This window comes from Ciconia boyciana, chromosome 10 (assembly GCF_034638445.1).
Source record: "Ciconia boyciana chromosome 10, ASM3463844v1, whole genome shotgun sequence".
Classification (NCBI taxonomy): Eukaryota; Metazoa; Chordata; class Aves; order Ciconiiformes; family Ciconiidae; genus Ciconia; species Ciconia boyciana.
The window spans coordinates 11,454,862-11,477,155 of NC_132943.1; the positions used below are offsets into that span (position 1 = coordinate 11,454,862).

Genomic DNA, 22,294 nt, shown 5'->3' on the forward strand with positions numbered 1-22,294 from the left:
GGTAGCAAAATAAAAAAACCTGGTCTATGAACCAGTTTGTGTTTAAAATTCAGAAGTAGATAGAGATCTCTCTCTTCCGGAGTGTAAGATGTGTTGGTTAAGCTACAGCAGGATCAGGGCATTAGTCTGCAGTCTGGAAAGATGCAGGGAGCTGCACTGGTGTCAGTCCAGTGGAGTTCCCTGATGGAACTAAAATGCAGCCCAGTTTCAGATGCAATTTTACAGGATTTCTGTGCGTCTATAGCGGTCATTTTCATGCACGTATAAAAAGTCAAGTATCACAGAAGGTTTTTCGCTGTTGTTACGTCCCCAACAGCATTGCACAAGCTGCAAGCTGAGTCATGCGTACATCCTCCTCGTCAACTTCCAGTTCTCCCCTCTCAGCTAGTACCAATTAACGACTATGACTTGCTGAGAAATCCTGATGCTAACATAAATGTATTTGGTTATTCCAAATGTTTTTTTCTGTGTTTCAACGGAATACGGTAAGTTTAACAAAAGTCAGACTACTACTGAGGATTCCTAGCATCCTGAATTTGAAATAAACACCGCCCCCCACAACCCCCCTTCTTTCTCCTTCCCCCCTCCCCTTAAACTGTTTTATTTATACATCTGCTGAACATTCATGTGTGTCTCAGCACAGTAACAATACCTATTTTTCCAAAGAGGCTTACACTGGGAAATGAAATCAAGGAAGGACTAAATGCCACAAAATACAAAATGTTACTTGTGTTTGAGGGGAATTACGGAAACCCAACATTTGCCCACATTATTGCATCTTACTGCTGTCAGACCTTTTTTTTTTTTTTACTGTAAGTTTTCTCTTTGGATGAGTTCTTCAATTTTTCTGCATCCTGCGCTGTTCTGTAAGTAATATTAGTAGGCAAAACATTGAGGTTCACGTGAGCTAGATTGAGCTCTTGTTATGGAAATTACAGGGGGAACTGTTTTCAATCAACAAGAAAGTAATTCTAGGGAAATGCCCACATTACTAACTCAAATACTGTTAAATTTTACATTCGTTTCCTGTTCCTTGGGTATAATATTGAAATTAAAGGCAGATTTTTTTACCCCCAGAATGAGGATACTGAAATACATTCTTTGTTGCTTTTACAGCAAGCATTGTCACACAACCTGTTTCTCTACTTTATTTGCTGTGGAGTGGACAGAAGTCCTGGGAAGATGAGAACGTGTCCAGGTGAGGAGAGCGGATCTCTAAATGTGCTCTGGGTGGTTCTGCAGGCACGTGATGAAATCCTGGATCGACTGACCCTCGTAGCAGATCTTGTAGATGGTTGTAAATAATGGAAACCTAAAAGAAGCGTGTAGCTATGAAAATAGCTTTTAAAGTTTACATTAAAACATTTCCATTCCATTTATAATAGGGAAAATTTTTGTTGTTGTTGTTACATTAAAAGGAAAGTGGAAAATTATTCTCTCTCTTTACAATATAATTTTAACTTGGAGGTGCCTTTACTGGAAGACTATATAAGGCAATGAAGAGGAGCTAGGGGCAATTCTTGGGGGTGACAGCAGGGAAGAGCTGTTTTGGAGACAAAATTGCTATCCGGTATTCTTTATTTACAAAAAATCTTGAATTGCATATCCTCTTTTTCCTCCTGTGTGCAAACTGCATATATTATTTGCTTTCATTACTGATGTTTAAAAGGCTAAAAAGAATGAAAATGTCTAATGATTTTCTTTTCCTGGCTTAAAGGGTTCTTTTCCTTCTGCAAGCTGTTGTCTTAGTCATTATGTGGTAAAAAATGAGTCCACTGACTGACTTGGAGCTGAGTCTGTAACTAAGTGAAATTATAGGGTACTTATTAGATCAAGTTTTGATTTAAAGTTCACTTCCTGTCAAAATGAGCTTTTCTTTTATCTCTCTCATTTTTGAAAGGTAATGCCACTCGAATCTTCTATATCTGTTATAATTTTAATAGGATTTTAAAAAAAGTATTCATTTAGCCGTGTTCAACCTCTCAGTACTGCTAATGTACACGAGGGAATGGGATGGGGAAGTTTAGCTTTCCTATTTTGTAAGCTGAGACAAAGGTTTCAAATTATAAATAATGTTATATGATCCCAAACAATTAGAAGTATGTTTTATCTCAGCATTATTTGTGGCACTAAAGCATTGATATCAGCACATATTACCCATTCAATGCATATAAAAGTTTTTGTTTAGGAGTATGCTCCTGAATTTTATACTGAGATAACCTAGTTAACGTTCGCACTGAGAGCAGTATTGCTGCAAGCTGTAACGGTGATATACTGAGAACAAGAAACCTTTTGACCCATAGACCATGTTTGAAAGCTGACTCTGTGTATGGCTTTCAATCTTGTCTAGGGGGACAGAGATGTCTGGGTAGCTCCTTTGGATTGTTGTTTGTTTGTTTCCTATATGTCTGTGGCTTGTTTCTTCTAACGCTGTTTAGCCTTCACCCCTTTCTACTGACCATGGCAATGAGGAATCAGGCAAAGCTGAGCTCTAACAGTGCGAGATGTAGAAAGCAGTTGTTGCAGAAATGAACAAGGAGGTTATGAATCACTCATAATTTGTTGTTGATTCAGTTGTGTTTTTAAATCAAAGCACTTACTTATCGAGCATATTTTTCTGTTTCAGAATCTTGTAGACTTCGGCTGAGGTCTGAGGACCTTGCAGCTTTTGTCCATTCAGCATCTCATTTTCCAGTTCCTCAATGGACTAGAAGAGAGGAGATTGATTACTTGAATCAGAGGGGATACCGCTGTGATACCAGCAGTTATCAAGAAGGTAAACAGCTAATGATGCCTTTGTAAAATGCAGAAGGATTTCTTCATGCATTAGTGTTAAATATTTCAAAACCCTTCTTACTTTTCCTGTGCGAGCAAAGGCTTCTGCTACTTTCCTGTTGCGTCCCCCGTAGCAGGTAGTGATTAGATCAGCGACCCCGCAGCTTTCCAGAAAAGTGGCTATTGATACCGGTCCCCTGCAGAACATCTTGGCAAAGGCCACCATTTCCATAAGGCCCAAGCGTATAACTGCTGCTTTTGTATTATCACCGAAATCCAGTCCATCGCAGAACCCAGCTCCCACTGCTACGATGTTCTAAAAACAGTTTAGTGCAAAATACAGAGGAGGAAAGGAAACGGTCAGGCAAGACGTGCGGTTCATCAGCATGCACTGAGCTTTAAGAAAATCCTACAAATCTGTCTTCACCCCGTTCACCAGAAGAAGGTTCAATTTCCAATAACCATGACTTTATGTTACGAAAAAGGTAGACAACTAATTATTACTGTTGAACAAAAGTAGCTGGGCTTCTAGAAGATTATTGTAAAGTATCCTCTGTTATTCCCATGGGCAAAAATCAAAGCAGCTTGTTTAATAATAGTAATATTGCAATCACGTAGCATGTATGCAATTAATGTTTTGTTTTTCTGCTAGTTCCAAGTTGGGACTCACTGACCTTTCTGTTTTAACTATGTAAAATATCCCACACGGAGTCATGCCTTTCCAGGTTTTCTCTGTGGGTCTCTAATTTAAACAGGCATGGGTTCTATGTCCTGATGCTGCCATAGATCAAATTTTGGTTTTCCCTGCAAAAACGGTCAGTAGAATTGCCCTTTTCTACAGCTCTAAACAAATCTCTCAGAATCCTAAACATCTTCACAACTCCTCACCATTGTCCTGCACACCTTCCTTCCCGCCTCCCAATTCCCAGCCCCCAAGTCCCTAAGTAAGTGTTGTTCACTGTATTCGAGTAATATGTCACCTAGTACCGCTGTTGAAGTGTTTGCTCCAGACGTGCACATGCCCCAGTGCAGACTTTTTTTTTTTTTTTTTTTTAGCAAAGGCAATGCCAAAGCAATGATTTCAAGAAGAGCAAAGATTTCCCACAAAGCAGAAACAACCTCTCTCCCCTCTGTGCCTGCCCCCAGTTCCAGTCTGTGGCCAAAAGAAAAATCTAGGGGTACTTGGTTTTCTAAGTAAAGAAACTTTTATTTCTGTATGTAAGGTTAAACAGGACCAATTCTTTCCTAGCCAGTAATCCCCCCCTCCCCCAAGGAAAGGTGAATTATTGAAGTACAAATGGTTGAGTGTATAAAAAAGGACAAAGGACCACAGGCTGGAGTCGCTTTCAGCATGTTGAAAAGCGATCTCCGAATCTCACTCAACTGTCCTCTCATTGGCAGCTTGGTGATTTTGGTATTGCTCTGATCTGGTCTGGGATCTTGACGTGGGCATCACTGAACACCACACAGATGTGCTGCCAACACAGAGCATCGCTTCTAATGCAAACTTTCTACCAGGTTACTACTTGAACCATGGAAATAAGTTATTAGTGGGAGCTACTATACGTAGTAAGAGTCGCTGTTCCATGTGCTTACAATATGCAGACAAGAAAATACAGCGGACTAAATTCTGCCCTCAGCAGCAGAGGTGCCTCTGGTTAAATGAAGATAAAAATACAACTATTTTGAAACGCTTTGCCAGCAGTTATATTTTTAAGTAAATTTTCCCTTTTTAACAGATTGGAAAATTGGCACATGAATATCTTGTCTGTGCTCACTCATCATATGGTGGCAGGACTCATATTAGAACCTGTGGCTTACAGAAGACTCAGGTGAGGCTAGAATTTGCCACTAATAAAAACATCTTGGTTTGAAACCACTCACTTTTAAGGCTCCACAAATCTCCACTGTATCAGAGTCAAGCACCACAGTAATCCTGAAATTGGGGGTCTGTATTAATTCTTTAAAGATCTCGCCTTGTTTTTCATTTTTGCACCCTGTGGGAAGGAAGGATGAAAGTTAGAGCATTTTCACAATGTTTCAGAGTACACACAATTAACTGCAACCTGAAATAAGGTCCCAGGGACCACATTACTGGGACCACAAAACCTAACTGGGTGTTGCTAAACATCAGATTTGTGTGAGAGCAGTTCCGGCTGCTGGAAGCCAGTGTTAAATGTATGCAAGTCCCAGGGCATTGACCAAGCATCGCTTAATAACACTTTAAAGAGTTTCAAAGTAGATAGCCCCTAACGCAACTTTCTGCCTGAGAAAGCTTGTATAACCACAAACCCTGCAAAGGATAATATTTACAAATTGCTTTGTACAGCATAACAGTATAATTGCTGCTTTGAAAATGTAAACTGGTGTAATTGCTAAGTATTATTATAGTGCGCAAATGATTAATGCCCAATTAGTTCCCAATTACAGGGAGATCTACAGATGATTAAGCTGAACGTTGGCACTGCTGGAACATTTTTGTTACCAATTCTACCGAGGTCATTATCATGTCATTACAGTGCTCGCCCTAGGTATTGAGAGGAAGCGTAGAGAGCCCTCAGCAATAAACGGGATGAGGTTTGCCTTTATCCAGAGAGTCCTTGGCCAGCTGGGCAAAGACTTTTGAATGGAGTTTCACTTCATTTTCATACGAGGCAGCTTGGTTTCCTTCAGGGAGAGCTCAGTGGTGAGGAGCTGTAGGTTTTCCAGCTGTTGCTCCTGGAGGGGTTCCGGGCACTCTGTATTTTTGAGTGTTAAAGAGCCTGGGCAATAGCACTCTGGTAGCTGTGGGGTTTCTGCCCCATCTCACGAGAAACTTTGGGTTTGCTTCTTGTCCTTTGCAATAACTGATGTTGGGGGATACCCAGTCTCTCTGAGGTGGCTGTTTCTGGGCTGTGTGGCTTTCCATGAGGACAAAGGCAAGGGGCAAAGCTCTCTGCACAGTCATCATCACAGCATGGCTTAAAACTGGGCCAGCGGAAGTTAAACTCTCCCCAAGAAAATGAATATTGCTCAACTCCTAATCGTGTGTAGTCCTGTTCATCCCTAATTGCTCTGCCAGCAACAAATGCCCAGCTGGTTTTCACTATTACTGTAACCTTTGCACGGCAAAGGAACAGTAGTGCAACAATAATTTATTTTTCTGTCTTCCCTAGCTATGGAAGGATGTAACTTGAATTTCTGCTGACTTTAAAAATTAATGGGTTTTAAAAACTACTGGATGAACTTTCCAAGTCAGGTCAGACCCAGTTCTGGGAGGATCTGAGGCTACATCTTGGCAAGCAGTCTGAATGGGAGGGAGGAACAGAATGTTACTGGGGTTTTTTTGTTCTTTGGGTTTTTTTTTTTAAACAAAGAAATTTGGAGATGGAGAAATACACCTCAGGGAGCGTGAGTGCATGCAAGCTTCTGATTGCACTTCTCTGTCTAGACTGTCAGTGTATCAACCGCCGATGTACTCAGTGTTGAGCTGTACAGACACAAAAGGTGGCTCTTGCTAACTCCTACAGAAACAGGATTAAGCTGTAATTTTTTAATGCATTAACTTAGCTGTCAGCACTGAAACCCGCTGTCAGTTTGGATCTGATCCTGCCAGCACTGAACTCCCTGGAAATCATGCTGCCTCCCTGAACGAGCTCAGCGGGCACCGCACGCACCGCACCACTCAGGAACCTCGCGGGACCCATCACATCCCCCTGCTACCTCCAGAGCTTATCCTGTTGCCCAGCCACAGGTGACATTAAACCACAGCTAGCGGCTCTCATTTGCTCTTTGCAATAGTTACCAATGGTGGTTTCGCAGAACTGCTCATCAGCCACTTCTTTGGCTATGTTGGCCCCCATAAGCACACTGATTTCTATTTTCAGTTTCTCTCGAATGAGGTCAGATATGAGCTTCAGGCCGTCAGGACCCTCATCGATCCCCTGAATAAAAGACGATAGTCAAAGCCAAGTTATTAGCACAGGAAAATGACAGCAGTAGAGCACTGGTAAAGCAGAAGGTGTCCTATTGCCTGCAGCTCTCCGGTTTTCATTGGAAGGATTTGGGTCTTATATTCACTAGCATTCGCCATTAATACAAATGCTCTGGGTTTGCACTTTGAGAACTGCAAATTCAAGGCAAGTTCAGTGAGAAGGTAGCAACAGTCGAGGTAACCCTGCAAGAGGTCTCACATCCAGTGCTGCTGTCCTAAGGCTTTCTTTGATGCTGTATTTTTCCTTTGTGTTAAACTCCTGTAGTACAGAACCAGACTTTTAAATTAAGCCTACAAGCAGTGGCTTTTTTGCAAGATGTAAGTATTAATCTGAGTGCTTCATTGGTATTAAGATGTGTACTGAACTGTCTCGGGGGCTTTTTTTAAGCTAAAGAAAGAAGTAAATTTGCAGGAATTTCCTTCCTCTCCCACCCTCCTCTCCTCTGTGTACTGCTGCTTGTGAGATAATTTCTATAAGGGAAAAAAAAGGGGGAAGAGCTCGTATTGCAGTCTGAAAACTTGCATTACATTTCTTTCATTACAATTTTAAATTGGATATTTCCTGTCATGCAAGCAATAGAGAAGCAGTAGACTATATTCCTATGCTTTGCCTCTGGCTTTTAGTTTGAGATTCTCTTAAAATATTAATTCCTTTTAAGATTATGATAATCTGGTTCCTCTAAGCTTAAAAAGAGATTCCTCAGCTCATGCCAGATTGAAATCTCTTCAGTTCTGCAAAATCATTAGTGTTATTGTGCCGTTTTAATGCTGCCAAGAACAGCTTTAGCATGTACTTGGAAGAGGCACTTCGACCCAGCGCTCTTTCCAGTTAAGAGTTAATTGAGGTTGTAGTCTGATGAGTATTTTTTCTGGTAGCAGCACCAGCTTATGTAGCCCTCTCTCTCCCCATTTTCTCCGTGCTGGTCCAAGCAGGAACCGATTCAGGCTAAAGGTGGCTGTCAAAGACGGTTACTCTTAGCCCGGCTGGGTTGCCCCATCCTTTCCTCTGCATGGCCACGTGAGCAGCGGAAGGGCTGGCAGAGGCTGGGTAAGTTTTAACTCTCACAGAAAGAAATGCTTGTGTTTATGCAAAGCATGCAGCTGAGGACTGGAGCTCCTACCCTTAAGCTGAAGATATTTGTTTACTCCATACAGATTGAGTCTTGTGGAGATGACAACTTACCTTGATCAGCGAAATCCCAAATGTCCCGGGTTTTATCTGGCCTGCGATCTGCTCGCAGATTCGTCCAACGAATTGATGTGGCAGGACAAACATTAAAATGTCTGCCCCATTTGTTGCTTCGACCACGTCCGGTACAGCCACCTGGGACAAGAGTGACAACTGAAATGAGCCCCAGGTAGGAATCCTCACACCTTGCGAGATACCAACGTGCCGAAGCCATTGCAGATGCGTTGCAAATGTCCTTAATTTTAACTGGCACTGTTGTGTAGCTGCTAGCTCTTTATGTGAGCAACTGCAGCTCTCTTCTGAAATACCCAAAGCAGCCTAACTTTTTTTAAGTTTGGATTTTTTTTTTTAAATTTTATTTTTAACTTGCCTCCCAGCCCTGTGTGGATAATCTGGGGAAGATGATATACTTTCTAAACTTGCACTGTCCTGGGAAGCCCCTTGTCTGCTTCAGCTTCTTCAGGTGGTTCCTGAAGATACTGAGCAACCCCATATGGTTATTCTGGAATGAGTGGTAGCACTGGGGAGCATGGGAGCAAACCAGGGTGATGAGACAGAGCCTCTTCTGGCAGTCTGTAGTTTCCGTAGGTCACCAGCTGAGAGTTACTCAGGAATAAACTATATCAAAAGGCAGAGATAAAGCAAGCTGTATCTTCCTCCAAACGGTAGCATTACTCAGAACAACAATTCAAGCCAGGCTACAGAGGCAACAGCAGGTGAATCTGAGCCTGCTATCACAAGCAGTTTACAATCAGAGCAAACATTGCCCCTGGATGCAGCCTTGCAGCACACCGCCTTAGAGCAAGCAGGATTCCCTGCAGGAGAACCAGAACTGCTGCCAGCAAGGCTGCTTCTCTGGGAAAATGGCAAAGCAGGAGCAGGGCAGAGGCTGGCAGCGCCGTACAGACAGTGCTCCTCTCTCTCCACAATGTCGCAGAGCAATGCAAGGAAAAAATTAGTGGTGTTTTTCTGTTTTGTTTTTTTTTTTTTTTTTCCCCTCAGTCGGATATGAAGATGTGAGGGTCCCTCCAGGCTTTACTGCAACCAGCTGATTTCTGCTGGTAAAGCCTCAGACTTTGCTATAGACAGGATGAGGCTGGTCTCACGTGATGATAAGCCTGTTGATTTGCTAGAGGGTTGTAAAAATAAGTGACCTCCTAACCCAGGAGAACTGTGTGCCAAGTTCAAACCACAGCAATGCAAATATGCAATCGCAGCACTAAATGGAGTACTAAATATAACCACTCTCCAAGCAAAGAGACCCACCATGTGCAGCATCTTAACTTCCTTTTACAACTGCAACTGTTCCAGAAACATGGTGCTACTTTCTTTAATTCACAAACCAGTGGCATTTGGCAAAATCTTGAACAGCCAAAACCCCTCACCTTGCTTGCTGCAGTAGCAGTAAATTATCTAAGCTGATTAATTTAAGTAGAGATGCATAATTTGGTATTTTAAATGTCCATGAAATTTATATTTTTGGTGGAATTTACAGCATTATTAATTATAGCAGTATGTTGCTATCCTGAAATCACCCATGAGCTGATAGCTCAGTCATCATCTTGTAAGCCATAGCTGTTAGCTGTGCTGATGATTTCGTTTTTAGCAGAAGGGAGAGCAGTAGCTTTCCATTTTTTTTCAGAAGATGCTGTAGGTTTGAAATATCTCGGCTCTGTGTAGACAGATCTCTGCCTGCCATTTCTAGAGTTATGCTGATTTCTGCCGGAGAGGAGGAGGGTGTGTTACCAGCACCCGACACAGTTGGGTGTTTGAAGTTGCGTGTGACATACAAGACAAGCAGAAGTCACAGAAGTGAGTTATAGTCCAGTGTACTTAAAATATTGGAGTGAGTTAGGTGGCAAACCAGAAGGAAGCAGTGAATTACTTCCTAATTTTAATTTTGCCAGATGTGGCCTCCCTTATAAAATAACAATATTTCAGTGATTTTTTTTTTCCAACTTACCACATTTTTGGGTATCTTGTATCCAGGCAGATATTTAACATTTTCGTGTTCCTGGTTGATTATTTCTGAGAGTTTTTTTCCATTGATGATCTCTTCAAATACCCACATCTTGACAGTAGGATCAAATCTGTTGGACTTCTGGACATTTTTGCCAATGATTCTTGCTATGGCTGATCCCCTTTAAAAAGAAAAAAATTGAAATAACTAATAGGAAACAAATAGTTTCATTGTGAATTGGAAACACAAATTACTTTAAACATAATAACTCATAAAAGGCCTGTGCTATAAAGCTGTTCAGGTGCTTGCTACATTTGTCAGAAAGCTTTATCCACTACCCTCCATCAAAACCCCTTCAGTTTAAAAACACAAAGTAGAACCAGAGAAAACATAACTGTAAGAAGGGATCTGAAGTCATGTCAAAGACTATAGAGTGGGAATGTGATGTACCATCAACAGCACTAAAAATACAGTGTCTGGGATTAAAATCTCTCTTGCTCCTTGGATAATTCTTTTTTTCTGAAGACCAACAAATGTAAAATAATCCAGGTAGCAAAGCACTGCTGAATGATTTTGCTGTGACAGTCCTTGTGCATCTCATCTAAAACAGATGCATCCCACCTTCCTACCAATAACCAAACAGTTGCAATAAGGATTTTATGAAAAGCTAAATCCTCATAAATTGTTATTTTCTTAAAAAAAACCCCAAACACTTCAACGTGGTGGTTTCTCTTTATTTATTGTTCTAATTATCACTGTAACAGGATCTGTAATAGTTGCGGCCTAAGGATATTTTAACTGTCTGGTTTACTCTTCTTCAGTCATGCTGAGCATTTTTTAATCTCAGTTTAGACAATAATTTTATTTCCCTATCCACCACTGCAGCCTTGCAAATATTCACTTATTTTCTTGGCAAGAGGGAATTAAAAACCCTGCAGAAAATGTTGAAAATATTGCTTAATGCCCTTTCAATTATATGGGGAGGAGAGCTGATTATTTTTACTACTTTCTTCCCTCTTCCCATTTTAATGCCACTTTACTCTTTCAAGTACTGGCTATTTTACTAACACAACTGAAAGAGGAGCTCCAGTTACAATGCTCTTGTCCTCTGACCCACTTGTAACACACCTGCAATGAGGAGCATGAACAGGATTTAGCTGTGGTATGTTTTCTGGAACTGATAAAGGTCTCGAGTATATCCAAGACGAAGTCCAGGTGGGTCTGTGCTGTCAATGGTTCAAAGGGAAACCACGTTGTAACTGGCTCTCCTTGGCTCGACTGTATTTTTGATGTAACAGGTTTGCACAAGGCTGAATTGCTCAATAAGTAATAAAAGAATAAGGGCTTCATCTTAATCTTTAACGATAAAGAAATCCTACTGAGATCAGGCTTCACTTTGCTCAGAGTTGACTATATGCTATATCCTGAGCTGCCGTAATGCTTGTTTGGTTTGGTTTGGGGATTTTTGTTGGTTTTGGGGTTTTTTTTGCTGTTTGTTGGGTTTTTTTGTTTGTTTTTTTTTTAAAGGGATGATTGGTTTTGGTCCTTTAAAATATTTAGGGAAATGTTTTAGGGGTGTACCTTTACTGTAAGAGTTCTGCTTTTTTGAAAGAAAGGCATGCAGTCATATTGTACATTCATATTATTTATAAAATTACTTATATTCTGGCTCTCTTGCCCTGCTATCAACAGAGAGCACAATCAAGGCTTGAGCTGAGGATGAATTGTGGGTCCGCACAAGAACGTGTATTAATAAGAAAAGGGTTTTTTTAATGGATAAACTTGATATCTCAATTCATTGTCCAGGTTGTGCTGGAGCACAACCTGGACAATGAACTTAGACCTCAAGCCTATCCATAAAACTAACTTTTCTAGCTAGGTACCAAGTTCATATGATTTTCTGTTGAAAGATGCAGACTCCAGCTCTAACCTCTGAAATGCTGAATGGGACTCGCAACTCTCAGTAGATAAATCTGATCTTCTAGCAGAGCTGTCGTTACCACCATGCTTGGATGTTGCCACTCAAGTATTTTTCTACTGACAAGATATCGGTGAACGTATCTCAGGCATAAAGGTAGCACCATAAATGACAGTATTTTCATCTGGTTTCTCTTTAGGATTTGAGGATTTGAAGGAGAAAGGGTTTAACGTTTAAAAGGCATTGAGTAGTCATCAGGGAAAATACCTCACCACGAAACTGCCCAACAGTTCAAAACCTGATGCTCTGTTTCACTTAATCCATTTAAAATTCAGTCACTGCTCATCAGCCTTGGGAAGAAGAATTGCTTTGTCTGTGAAGGCAGTGTTCAGTAGACTACACAGCCTTGGCAGGAGAGGGCTGCTTATGCAAACAAACCCAAGGATGCTCACATATAAAGACTTTCCCATGGTTTTATTTTCTCCAAAACTCAATTTAGTGAAGATTAATAGAAGGCAGAGAACTCCGCTTAGATAATTTTTAAAACTAAGTGAAAACTGCCAATAACTTTTTTTCCCCAGTTATCTTAATTAATGTTGGAAGTGATTTATATATTGCTAAGAAAAAGAAAGCTTTTATCTGGAGATTTCTTACCAGTATAGTGAGAAAGCTTTGATGTAGAATAACTCAAATAAGATCCATTATTCATGTGAATGTGAAAGTGTTTGTGGAATACATCAGATCTGATGAAAAATAGAGCTTAACAGACCCCATGAAGCAGCCGGTCCCTTCCTTATACAAAGGACAGTCAAATATACTTAAGCTGTTCCTAATAGTTTTTCCAAGGAGATCTTAAAGACCTCAGCAATTCCAGGTCTCCTCCCTTCCTCAGCCAGCCCATCCCAGGACTTTGCTGTCCTTAGCATTAGACAGATCATCCTCGTGTTTAACCTAAGTCTTTCTTACTGCAGTTTAAGCCCATTTCTATTCTAGAAGGGTGGAATATTGTTTTTTCTCCTCTAGGTGCTTGAAGATGATCATGTCTTCCTACAGTCTCTTTCTTAGCCAACCACCCCAAATTTTTTAAATTATAGTATTGCTCAGGTTGGAAGGGACCATGAAAGGTCTCCAAAGTGGGAACAACTCTGAGTTCAGATGGGTTGCTCAGGGCTTTGTTCAGGCGAGTCCTGAAAAATCCCCAAGGATCACCTCCTCTCTGGGCAACCTGCCCTAATGCTTTATTATTCTCATAGGGGGTTTTTTTCCTCCTCTCTTTATATATTGAGTCAGAACCTCCTCTGGTTTAATTTATGACCACTGGCTCTTGCTTTCCTTCTGTGCACTTCTGTAAAAAGCCTGGCCATCTGTCCATGTTGAAGACGAGAACCTCGTTCAAGCTGGATCTTCGCTGAGGACTCTGCAGTCCAAATGAATCTAAGAAGATTGGGAGAGCTTTTGGGTTCTGAAGGGCCAGGCAGTGAATTAAACCTCTGTTTTTAAAGACAGATAACTGAACTGTGATTAACGTAAACACAAACCCTCCTGCACCTGGCTGGCAACCGCAAAATGTGGTGCAGCACTTACTTCGCTTAACTACATCACTCGTGAGTCTCCTGACAGTGTTTAGTAAGTCCCTGTGACCTGCTGAACTTCTGCAGCTGACATGAGCTATTGCAACATGCTGTGTCATGTGTCAACCACGTTTCTGAGCTGCACGAAAAACTCAAGAGCAGTGATCTGAACTGTCACCCAAATATTCAGGAGGAACATAAGAAAAAATGTTTGCCAAAAATAAGCATTGTATTCCTATGTTGTGCTAAGGCAACCTGTTCTGCCACAGAGGCTATGAATAGATGTGATTGAAACATCAGAGCACAATGTTTATCTTCTTCCCAAAGATTTTACAGTCTAGGTATATGGTAAGAAGAAAGAGATGGGCCCAGGCAGACAGGCAGTATGAGTAAGTAGATAGTGTTGAATGAGCTGGGGTGTCTCTATCTCTGTGGCGTAACTCTTTCCGAGTTTGTAGGTACATGTGAAGAAAAGAGAACTTTCTCAAGTACGGATCTGAAGGAAGACAAGTAAGTGGCTTTGGAGAATGTCTTATGGCAAGGGGACAGCCTGGGAAAGGCAGGAGGTGCTTGCTTGAGGATGCAGCAAGAGAATGATGAAGGCTGTCACTGTGGGCTGACCAAAGGCAAAAGCTGACTCGCAGACGTGCAGCCGTGGCTGTTGAGGCACGAGCCTCGTGACAACACAGGCTTGGATGCCTGTAGTTAAGGTGAGGGAGAAAGAGGGTGGCAGGGGAGGGATGCAAGTGCTGGCATGACATGGTGAAAGTGGCAGTGGGGGAAACGCTGGTGCAGAAATGACGGGGCAGGACTGCGTCCGTCAGGGCCAGAGAAAGCCAGATGCGTGATGATGAGTTCCCGAAGAAGACTTAGCTGTGCAGTTACATGTGAAAGGCTGTATCTGAGAGATGTCATGCACAAAGAGCCTGTGATCTGGAAAGAGCGTGCATGTGGGGGCTCAGAAAGCACTGGACTGGTTTTGCAAGGCAGGAAGGCAAAGAGCCGTGCTTTAACTATGCTGTGTTCTCAGCAGCTCACAAGCAACCACTCCCTCACCTATTGATTTTTTTTGGCATTTGCTTCCACTTAGCTGTCAGATATTTTAAAAATATTAAGGACCTTGCCCTCCTTGTACAAAAACAATCCACAAAACTACCTGGAGGCTGGGTTTGCTAATCCCAAGCGCATGCACACACATGTTGGTCTGTTTGTTTGTGCTCAGCCTACATAAACCGTAGGAAAAGTAAGATGCGAAGTCCAGTGAGATGGCGTTTACTGACCTCAGTGGGGTCTGTCAGACCCAAGGAGCTCGGGAGAGCCGTGCTTTTGTCCAGGCTAGAAAGGGCTGAGCAGCAGCAAACATTCTTATGACTGGGGATAAGGGTAAATGGGGGACCTGAACACAATGCTTGTACAAGGCTGCGTCTGCACCAAAATGCAAAACGACATGCCAAGGAGGCTGGAAGTGAAAGGTGCCAATAAGTCGTGGCTTTAAATGAAGCCTGTGCCCCAGTTCCTTCAAAGGAATACAAAGAGCATCACCGCTCTCCTCACTACTGAATGCTTCAACTTGAACCACCTGGGCCCTGCCACAGGCACACACAACTCGAGAGGCACAGCTCTGGTCCCCTCTGGAGCCTCGCCGTCCTGTCACCAGGCTTTAAAGGGGTCATACACCTCAGTGATGCAGGAGCCTCGTGTCTTTCTGGTTCCTCTGGCGGGTGCATCTCTCAGGGACGACGCTCCCTGCCTAAGGAGTCCACAACGCTGAGACAGGACAAGACCGGGACCGGGGCCGCCGTTTCAGGACCATGGAGACCCTCCGGAGCCCGCCTCCCCGCCCGGCTCCCCCGGCTGCCCCCGGGCCCCCGCCGCTCCCCGTGCCGGACCTGTTGCGAAGCCCCCGGCCGCGGCGGGGGGAGCCGGCCCGGGGCGCGGCACGGCCCGGCGGTCCCGGTGTGCCGCCCCGCTGCGGGGGGAGGAAGAAAACAAGGCAGGAACGGGAAAAGGGGAGAAAAAAGGAAAGAAATGGGAAGGAAGGGAGGCGTGGGGAAGGGAGGAGGGCAGGGGAGAGGCAGGGGGGACGGAGGGGTGCCCCCCCGCGCTGCGGCACTCACCAGTTCCCGGAGCCGACGATGCAGACGCGGAGCGGCGACATGCTGCGGGCTGCCCTCCGGCCCGGCGCTGCTGCCGGCGGCTCTCGGCGCGGCTCGGCCCGGCTCGGCTCGGCCCGGCCCGGCTCGGCTCGGCTCGCCCGGCTCGGCTCGGCGCGGCTCGGCTGCCAGCACCGCCCTTCCCGGCCCGGCCCCCGGCGCCTGCGGGAGGGACGGGCGTGAGCGGGCGGTGGCCCCGGGGGCAGTGCCGCTCCCCCCCGGCTCCGCCTGCAGCCCCGGCGGCTCTTCTGGCCGGGTCGGTCCTTGCCCCGCGGGGCGGCCCTACGGGCGTCGGCTGGGAGCGGGGGGACTCGGTGCCCTGGAGGGGGAACGGGGAAAATGGTGCCTTCTCCGAAATTCACGGGGATGAGGACCTGCGTGGAGAAGGGGGGGGAGCCCAGTACTTCTCGCGGCATGGGACCTTCCTGCCCATCGGCAGCTCCGGGGGCTTCTGCAGGGTGGGTCAGGTGGCGGAATTTGGGAGGGATATCAGCTTGGCCCTTAGGGGCAGTGAGAAGCATCTCGAGGTCCCACCTGTCCTGCCAGACAGATGCATAATGCTTAAATTCTTCCGATAGATGAGGAGCACACCGGAGAAAGGTTATGAGTGCATTTGCAGAGCCAAATTCAGCTGATAAATCATGGACTATATCACAGTTCCTAATATGGGACATCAAATAAAAGTTACCGGCAAGGAAGGACAAAACGGAGTGTCATTCTGTTTCCCTACATGGTCTAATCATGCATGATGCCCTACAAATTACCGCATTTCACCTCTCAGCCTCCCCTACACCCTGTCTCCTCTTCAAAGCAGCCTTCTCTCTCGTTTTTGAGCCAGAGAGCTGCATTTGCTACCTTCCCTGCTCTTGCACTCCTGCTTCCCCTCGTCCTGCCGTGCCCAGGCTCCCTTCCCCGCCAGGGGCTGTAGGCTCAGCGGTGACCACAGCTGCTGCCCTCACACCAGGGCCTGGCTCAGTGGTTTTCTGGCTCCGTGTGACGAGGAGGCCTGACTCTGTGATTCACAGAGGGAGGCTGGCCGCCAGCGTTTCAGAAGCCTGTGGGTGTTTCTGGAGGTACACATATGCTCAGCTCGCCTGCTGTCGGCTTCATTGGCTCAGCTATTTGGTGCATCCTGATGGCAGTGAGAGTGTTTGGGGACATAACAAACAAACTAGGGCAAAATCCTGCAAAATAATATCTTGTGAAAATGACCGGGACAGGTTCCTGAAAAGGAAGGTGTAGCTGGGACCCTGAGCACGTGTGAAGCCTGATTGGGAGCTCTGCGAGAAGAGGCATTACCCACATGCACAGTTTGAGTACAGCCAAAGCACAAGAGCCTTTCTCTGGTTCCAGCTGCATTTCCTCCAGCCTCCTGCTTCTTCACCATGATTTGCTCTTTCCCTGGCTGTATAGCTCCTCTGTCCCTCTTAACTCTCTTCTCCCTTTAAGTTATTCCCCCCCTCGCCTCCCCCCCCCGCGCCGTGAAGAAGATCTACTGTGGAGGTGAGGAGGAGCCATCATCCTTCTTGCCTTGTTCAGCCCCTGAGACTTCTCTGCTTGTTGCAAGCTATTCTGTCCTGGTGAGTCCCCAGGCCCCAAGGAGAGGACACACTGAAGCACTGGCTTCTGCAACTAATGCATGCAACAGAAGATGTCCCTAGTCTATATAGTACGTAAGTACTGCAAACTGTAATGGTTTCATCTAAATTAATGTGGTAGCTTTTAATTACAAAGGGGAACTGTATCAGTTTGGTGGCCTCTGGACTGATGGATTTATGTGCCTTCCACATTCAGGTTGCACTGACCATTTGGTCTGTGCACAGAAGCTGGCAGGGGTGAGACTGGCAGGGGATGAGCAGGCAGATGGATACAGCAGCACTTGTGAAGAGCAGAGGACGCAGCCTGGGACTGAGTACATGCATTAGCTTATACATCTGTGACACTAATTGGCTGTGGAAGGAGATCACTTGTGCTGCTGATGAACTGTCCTCTGGATTTGTGCAGTCACTGCTCCGTGGAGATGGATAGGAGAGCGTTCACGCACGAAGGACTGTTCCAGGCAGTCTGCAGGCAGTTTTACATGGCAGGTTCGGATGCCAAGGCAGTCTCAGTGGCAGCGTTGTGTGGGGACACAGAATGGCCCCAAGAAATGGGTCCTTTGGCAGATTCCAGAGCCCCGGAGCCATATAGCACACACTGGCGGATGCTGACAACTGTTGTTTTATCAGGCAAGGAGAAGGATCTGTTCTTTCCCACAAAGGCACAATGTTTGTTTTTCACATAAGCCTACGAGCACTACCTCTCAAGTGTGAGTCATTAGTACATAACAGACATAAAAGCTCAGTCTGCTTAGTAGGGAGGATAAAAACAACCCTCTCAAGGCCACCCCCACCTAAGCTCACCCGATCTTCTGCACCTAATGGGTCATGCACGTGTCAGCAGCTGGAGATCACACAGTCAAACAGTTTTCCTCTGCCTAGCAGCTGCTGCAAACAGAAAAAACCTCACTGTCAGTGCTGCAGAGCCAGGGCAGCCGATGGGCATTTTTTTCTAAGCCAGGTGTGGCTCTTTCTATGGTGGTTCTCTTCTACAGTCTTTGAAAACCCCGAAAAATATGAATGAGAAATGCCAAACTCAGCAGGCAGAGGATGGGCAGGGAGGAGAGGTGGGGCCGGGTGCTCTGTAGAGAGGGACCTGAAGGCGAGGTGAAGGGCACTACACTCTGCCCTTTGGTATAGATATAACCATTGCGTGCTTTGCTTCCTTGGCCACTGTTTGGTGATGTTTGGGCACCCAAACATCACCGTACGCACTATTGGGTGCGTAGGGTAAACCGGGTGAGTGTGGGATAGGGCCAGTCCTCTGTTCTCCTTCCCCGGGCAAGCCAGAGCTGGGCCTGGAAGGACACTCTCTGCCCAGTTCTTGCTTGCCCAGTGCTTGCCCAGTTCTTGCTCTCTGCCCAGCTCACAGCCTTATCATGCTCCATCTTAAAATTGGTTAGGTTTTTTGCCCCCTCTTCTCCTACTGAGAAGCTGTTTGAGATCGTTACTCCTCTCACAGTGAGAGCCCTTCTCCTCATTTCCTATCCAGTTTATGCCCATAGCCAACTTATGCCTATCTGCTCTAGCACAAGCACTGTCTATAAATGTGACTGTTTCTTCTCTCCTGGTGCTTATTCCCCACCTCTGTCCGCTTAAACCCCAAATATATTGCAGAGAGGAATCGGATCCCTTCATTTTGCCACGCTCTGCAAGACATGCTCTCTTATCTCTTTTTTCTTCCTCTGATTATCCGGATGGCAATTCTCTGTACCTGTTCCAGCATGAATTCAGGCTTCCTGAACACCGATAACCTGAATGAGGCCCTAAAATCTCAGTGGAATTTTACCCTCTGCCTTGTATATATTTACTCATTGTTCCTGGAAATATGTGGCTTGCTACATGTAAGACTGCATTTACCTTTTTAATAGCTACATCAGGCACGTGGGTTTTCCTCTTCTGTCGTTCATAGCAGATAAATTTTAATTTAAAGCAGAAATTTTATCAATCTCTCAGTGCATGTCCCTGTATTTTACGCTGTTACATTTCATCCCATGTCTGTTACTAGGGCATAACAATCATACAGTTCTTCCTGTAGGATTTCCTCTCTATTGAAAATGTCTCCCAACTTTGTCATTAGCAAATGTCATTACCCTACTCGTCATTTTTTGTGCCAAGCTAACTGATGAAATTATTCAGCAAGACCGATCCCTCCAGTCCTACAATTTTGCTCTCAGCCCCATCAGCAGTTTTCACCCCCAATACTATTCCTTCGGCATTTTATAGTGTTTATGTTAATCCTCATCTTCTCGAGTTTAACTAATAATTATCTAGATAATACCTAATCAAATGCTTTACCAAAGTCCAGGTTGATAACATTTATTAGTTTTCCTTTGTCTGCAAATGCAATTATCTTATCAAAGAAAGATATTGGGTCTTATGAAAGAAAGATATTAAAGTGCCTAGCTTGCACTTTAACCCATTTTCTGCTTCCCTCCATGTCTTTTGTTACTCATGGCTAACATTTGCTCTAAAAAGCCTATAGATTTCAGTGATGGAGATTATTCAGTCTTCAGAAGAGAAGGGTAAAGAGCTCTTGAGTTTCGTGGCTGTGTTGCATGCGGTAATTTCCACATCCATGCCCTTTAGCCCGTTAAGTGAGCTGCCTCTGCTCTCTGGGGTTACATTTTCTTCCTCATGGAAACTGAAGCAATATATTCCTTTAGTTTTTAGGTCTCTGCCCTGCTGTTATTGTGGATGATGCTTTCCTTTGTTTCCTTTTAGTCATGCAGCTAAAACCCTTTTCTTCTTGTTTTCCTTCCCTGTGCAGGTCTGATTTGTTTTGATTTTGAGCTATACCTTTAATTTTGGATGTTTGAAGGATAGTTTTCTCTGCATATCACTCCCTTCTCCTTTTTTCACTAGGCTTTCTGTGTATTCCTAAGATGTCCTGCACTGTCTGCATCACAGTTCACATCCTGTGCGGGCATATGGAGCTACGAGTAATATTCTGCCTTATTTTGCCTGATCTCTTTGGAGAGAAGTAAGATTCAGGGAGCCTCTTCTGCCTTGTGACTACTTGAAAGCAAAGCAGAATATGAATTTTGCACTCCCTGGGGTGGTGACCAGACAGCATCGCTCCTCGCCATCTCTAGGAATGCAGGCTTCAGAGTTTAGGGGAAGAGGAGCTGAAAATTGAGCTTTGTTTGCTGAACCTCGGGAGCTGACGTCAGCAGGACTCAACAGCAAAGTCCGAGTTTTCTCACCTGTGGAGCCATGGGTCGAGTTAAGGCTGGGGTAGGTCTGGAGTTTAGAACAGGGGTTTCCAAGTTCAGCCTGGGTGTGCAAGAGGAGCCTGTCTGGTGTGAGTGTCCACACCAACCTTCCCCTGGCCGAGGTCTGCAGACCATTAATAACCTACCGCTTCAACTCTGCCCAAACTGCAAGCGCCACACCTGACCCTCACCTTACACTAGACAGCCTGGTGGATGGCCTTAGCATCAAAATTACTCGCCTATCATGGGCCTCTTTGTTTTCCACTGAAAAATTTTTGCACATAAGCTTTCCCTGAATTATACTCTAAATGGAAGATTTGCATGCTTTCAAATGTGTATCTATAAACACTCGATTATTGTATGCTTAATTACTTTTAATCATAGGTAGTAAATATTAACCATTTGTACTGAGGTAGCATGTAATATCTCAAAGCAGCTCTTCCACGGTATTAGGTACAAATCAATAATGTTAGTTCATGTCCCTAAGAGTTGGCAGTCCAAATTACTTACAGCTTTACAGCTTCCACATGGATGTCTTGCAGTCTGCTTTTACTGACTCATGGGATCTAGAAAACAAATCAACAGTGAAGTTTTTACTCCACTCATTCGATTTAGTTGAGTTCTCTGCTGCAGTTTCTGATCAGATTATATAGGAGGAACCTTTATTTCACACTTAAATTCGTTCTCCAAAAAGGTACTTAGCAGAAAACGAGACTGAATTTTAGCCCTATAGAAATCTACATAATTCCACGTTATTTAAGGAATTAAAGCAGAACAGACTGAGAGGCCAATTGTAAACCATCTGTACTCTTTAGGGCTTTCAGAGAAGGTTTTCAGGAGAAGCAACAGGACTATAGCAGAACTGAAAAATACATTTGCCAGAACAAAAACAGTACTGGTAACTTAGAGTTAATTTTCTGTAAAATAGATGTCAAACCCCTGGCAACAGACCTACAAAGACTTTCCAGAATCCAAATATACCTACTCTGTAGGCAGCACAGGCTGCAACGAGAAGGAAGGATGTCATTTGGAAATTATGAAGTGGATGCAGGATTGGTTAGAGTGTGCAGATACAAGCAGGAGATCTGGTAATGAGAATAGCTCGGTATCAGCATCCCACAAGCAGAGCTTATACAGAAACATAGCAGTCAAATTATGAAGGACAGGTTTGCCTACAAAAATTACCAAGTACTTTGGCTTGGTTTCCAAACTGATCTTGTTATCATGATACACCTGGAAATGGCATTTGACTGAGATAACAAGCAGCTAAACATGATAATGGGGATCTACAGCAGATGGAGACTCATGTTGCCATAGAAACCATACAGGAAAAGTGTGTAGGAGTAAAGCATGGCACAGAAAAGCTTCTAGGAGAAGGGGCTAGTGACTGAAGAACTGAATTCACTCAGCAGCTGTTAAGGTTAGTTGAGACATTAATAAAAACACATTAGCTTTTCAGGAAATTGAGAATCGTGCAGGAAAGGAGTCCTAACGGTGAGCTGCAGAACAGCTGAAGGCAGCAATGCCATGGTGTGCCATAGGGTAGGGCAGAAAAAGCCTTTAGAGAAAGGCTGGAGATGGCCATGAGATGGATGAAAAAGCTGGGGAGCTCCTCAACCGCAACCACAGTGCGTGCTCCCCTTGCATCTGCTGAGCACAGACCAGGCCCAGGCTGGTGATAAGGGGATGCGCTCTCCCTGGCCCCCTCTTCTCTCCCTGCAGCAGGTCCATATGCGCTCAGGAGGTGACCCAGCCCAGCTCATTCAGTACCTGCTCACTTTCCCCATGTGGAGAACCTGTTGGGTGGTGCCACAGAGCCACAGGGCTGACTCCTCAGTGATGGACTCACACGTGCCTACATTTATTGAAGAAGAAGTCAGGTCCTAAGCAGACAAATGTGTGGTTTTGAATTCCCCACACAAAGGTCTTGAGTAGGGGACTA

The 22,294-nt window shown here is 44.5% G+C and overlaps 1 protein-coding gene across 1 annotated transcript; it reads right to left on the minus strand.

The window, feature by feature from the left end:
- Positions 1-1,122: 1,122 nt before the first annotated feature.
- On the minus strand, positions 1,123-15,749 carry LOC140657483 (glycerol-3-phosphate dehydrogenase [NAD(+)], cytoplasmic-like). Its single transcript, XM_072874569.1, has 8 exons — positions 15,504-15,749; positions 9,901-10,078; positions 7,932-8,072; positions 6,560-6,698; positions 4,660-4,772; positions 2,858-3,091; positions 2,601-2,707; positions 1,123-1,312 (listed from the first exon to the last, which is right to left on the minus strand). Exons 1-8 carry the CDS (start codon positions 15,542-15,544, stop codon positions 1,216-1,218), a joined length of 1,050 nt encoding a protein of 349 aa, XP_072730670.1. The 5' UTR covers positions 15,545-15,749; the 3' UTR covers positions 1,123-1,215.
- Positions 15,750-22,294: the final 6,545 nt, after the last annotated feature.

Bases quoted from the DNA above. Each gene is read 5' to 3' on its own strand.
- LOC140657483 (XM_072874569.1), bottom strand. From the start codon at position 15,544: ATGTCGCCGCTCCGCGTCTGCATCGTCGGCTCCGGGAACTG. The intron at 10,079-15,503 runs GTGAGTGCCGCA...TTCTTTTTAAAG, and splicing joins ATCGTCGGCTCCGGGAACTG to GGGATCAGCCATAGCAAGAA. The intron at 4,773-6,559 runs GTAACTATTGCA...TCCTTCCCACAG, and splicing joins GTTCTGCGAAACCACCATTG to GGTGCAAAAATGAAAAACAA.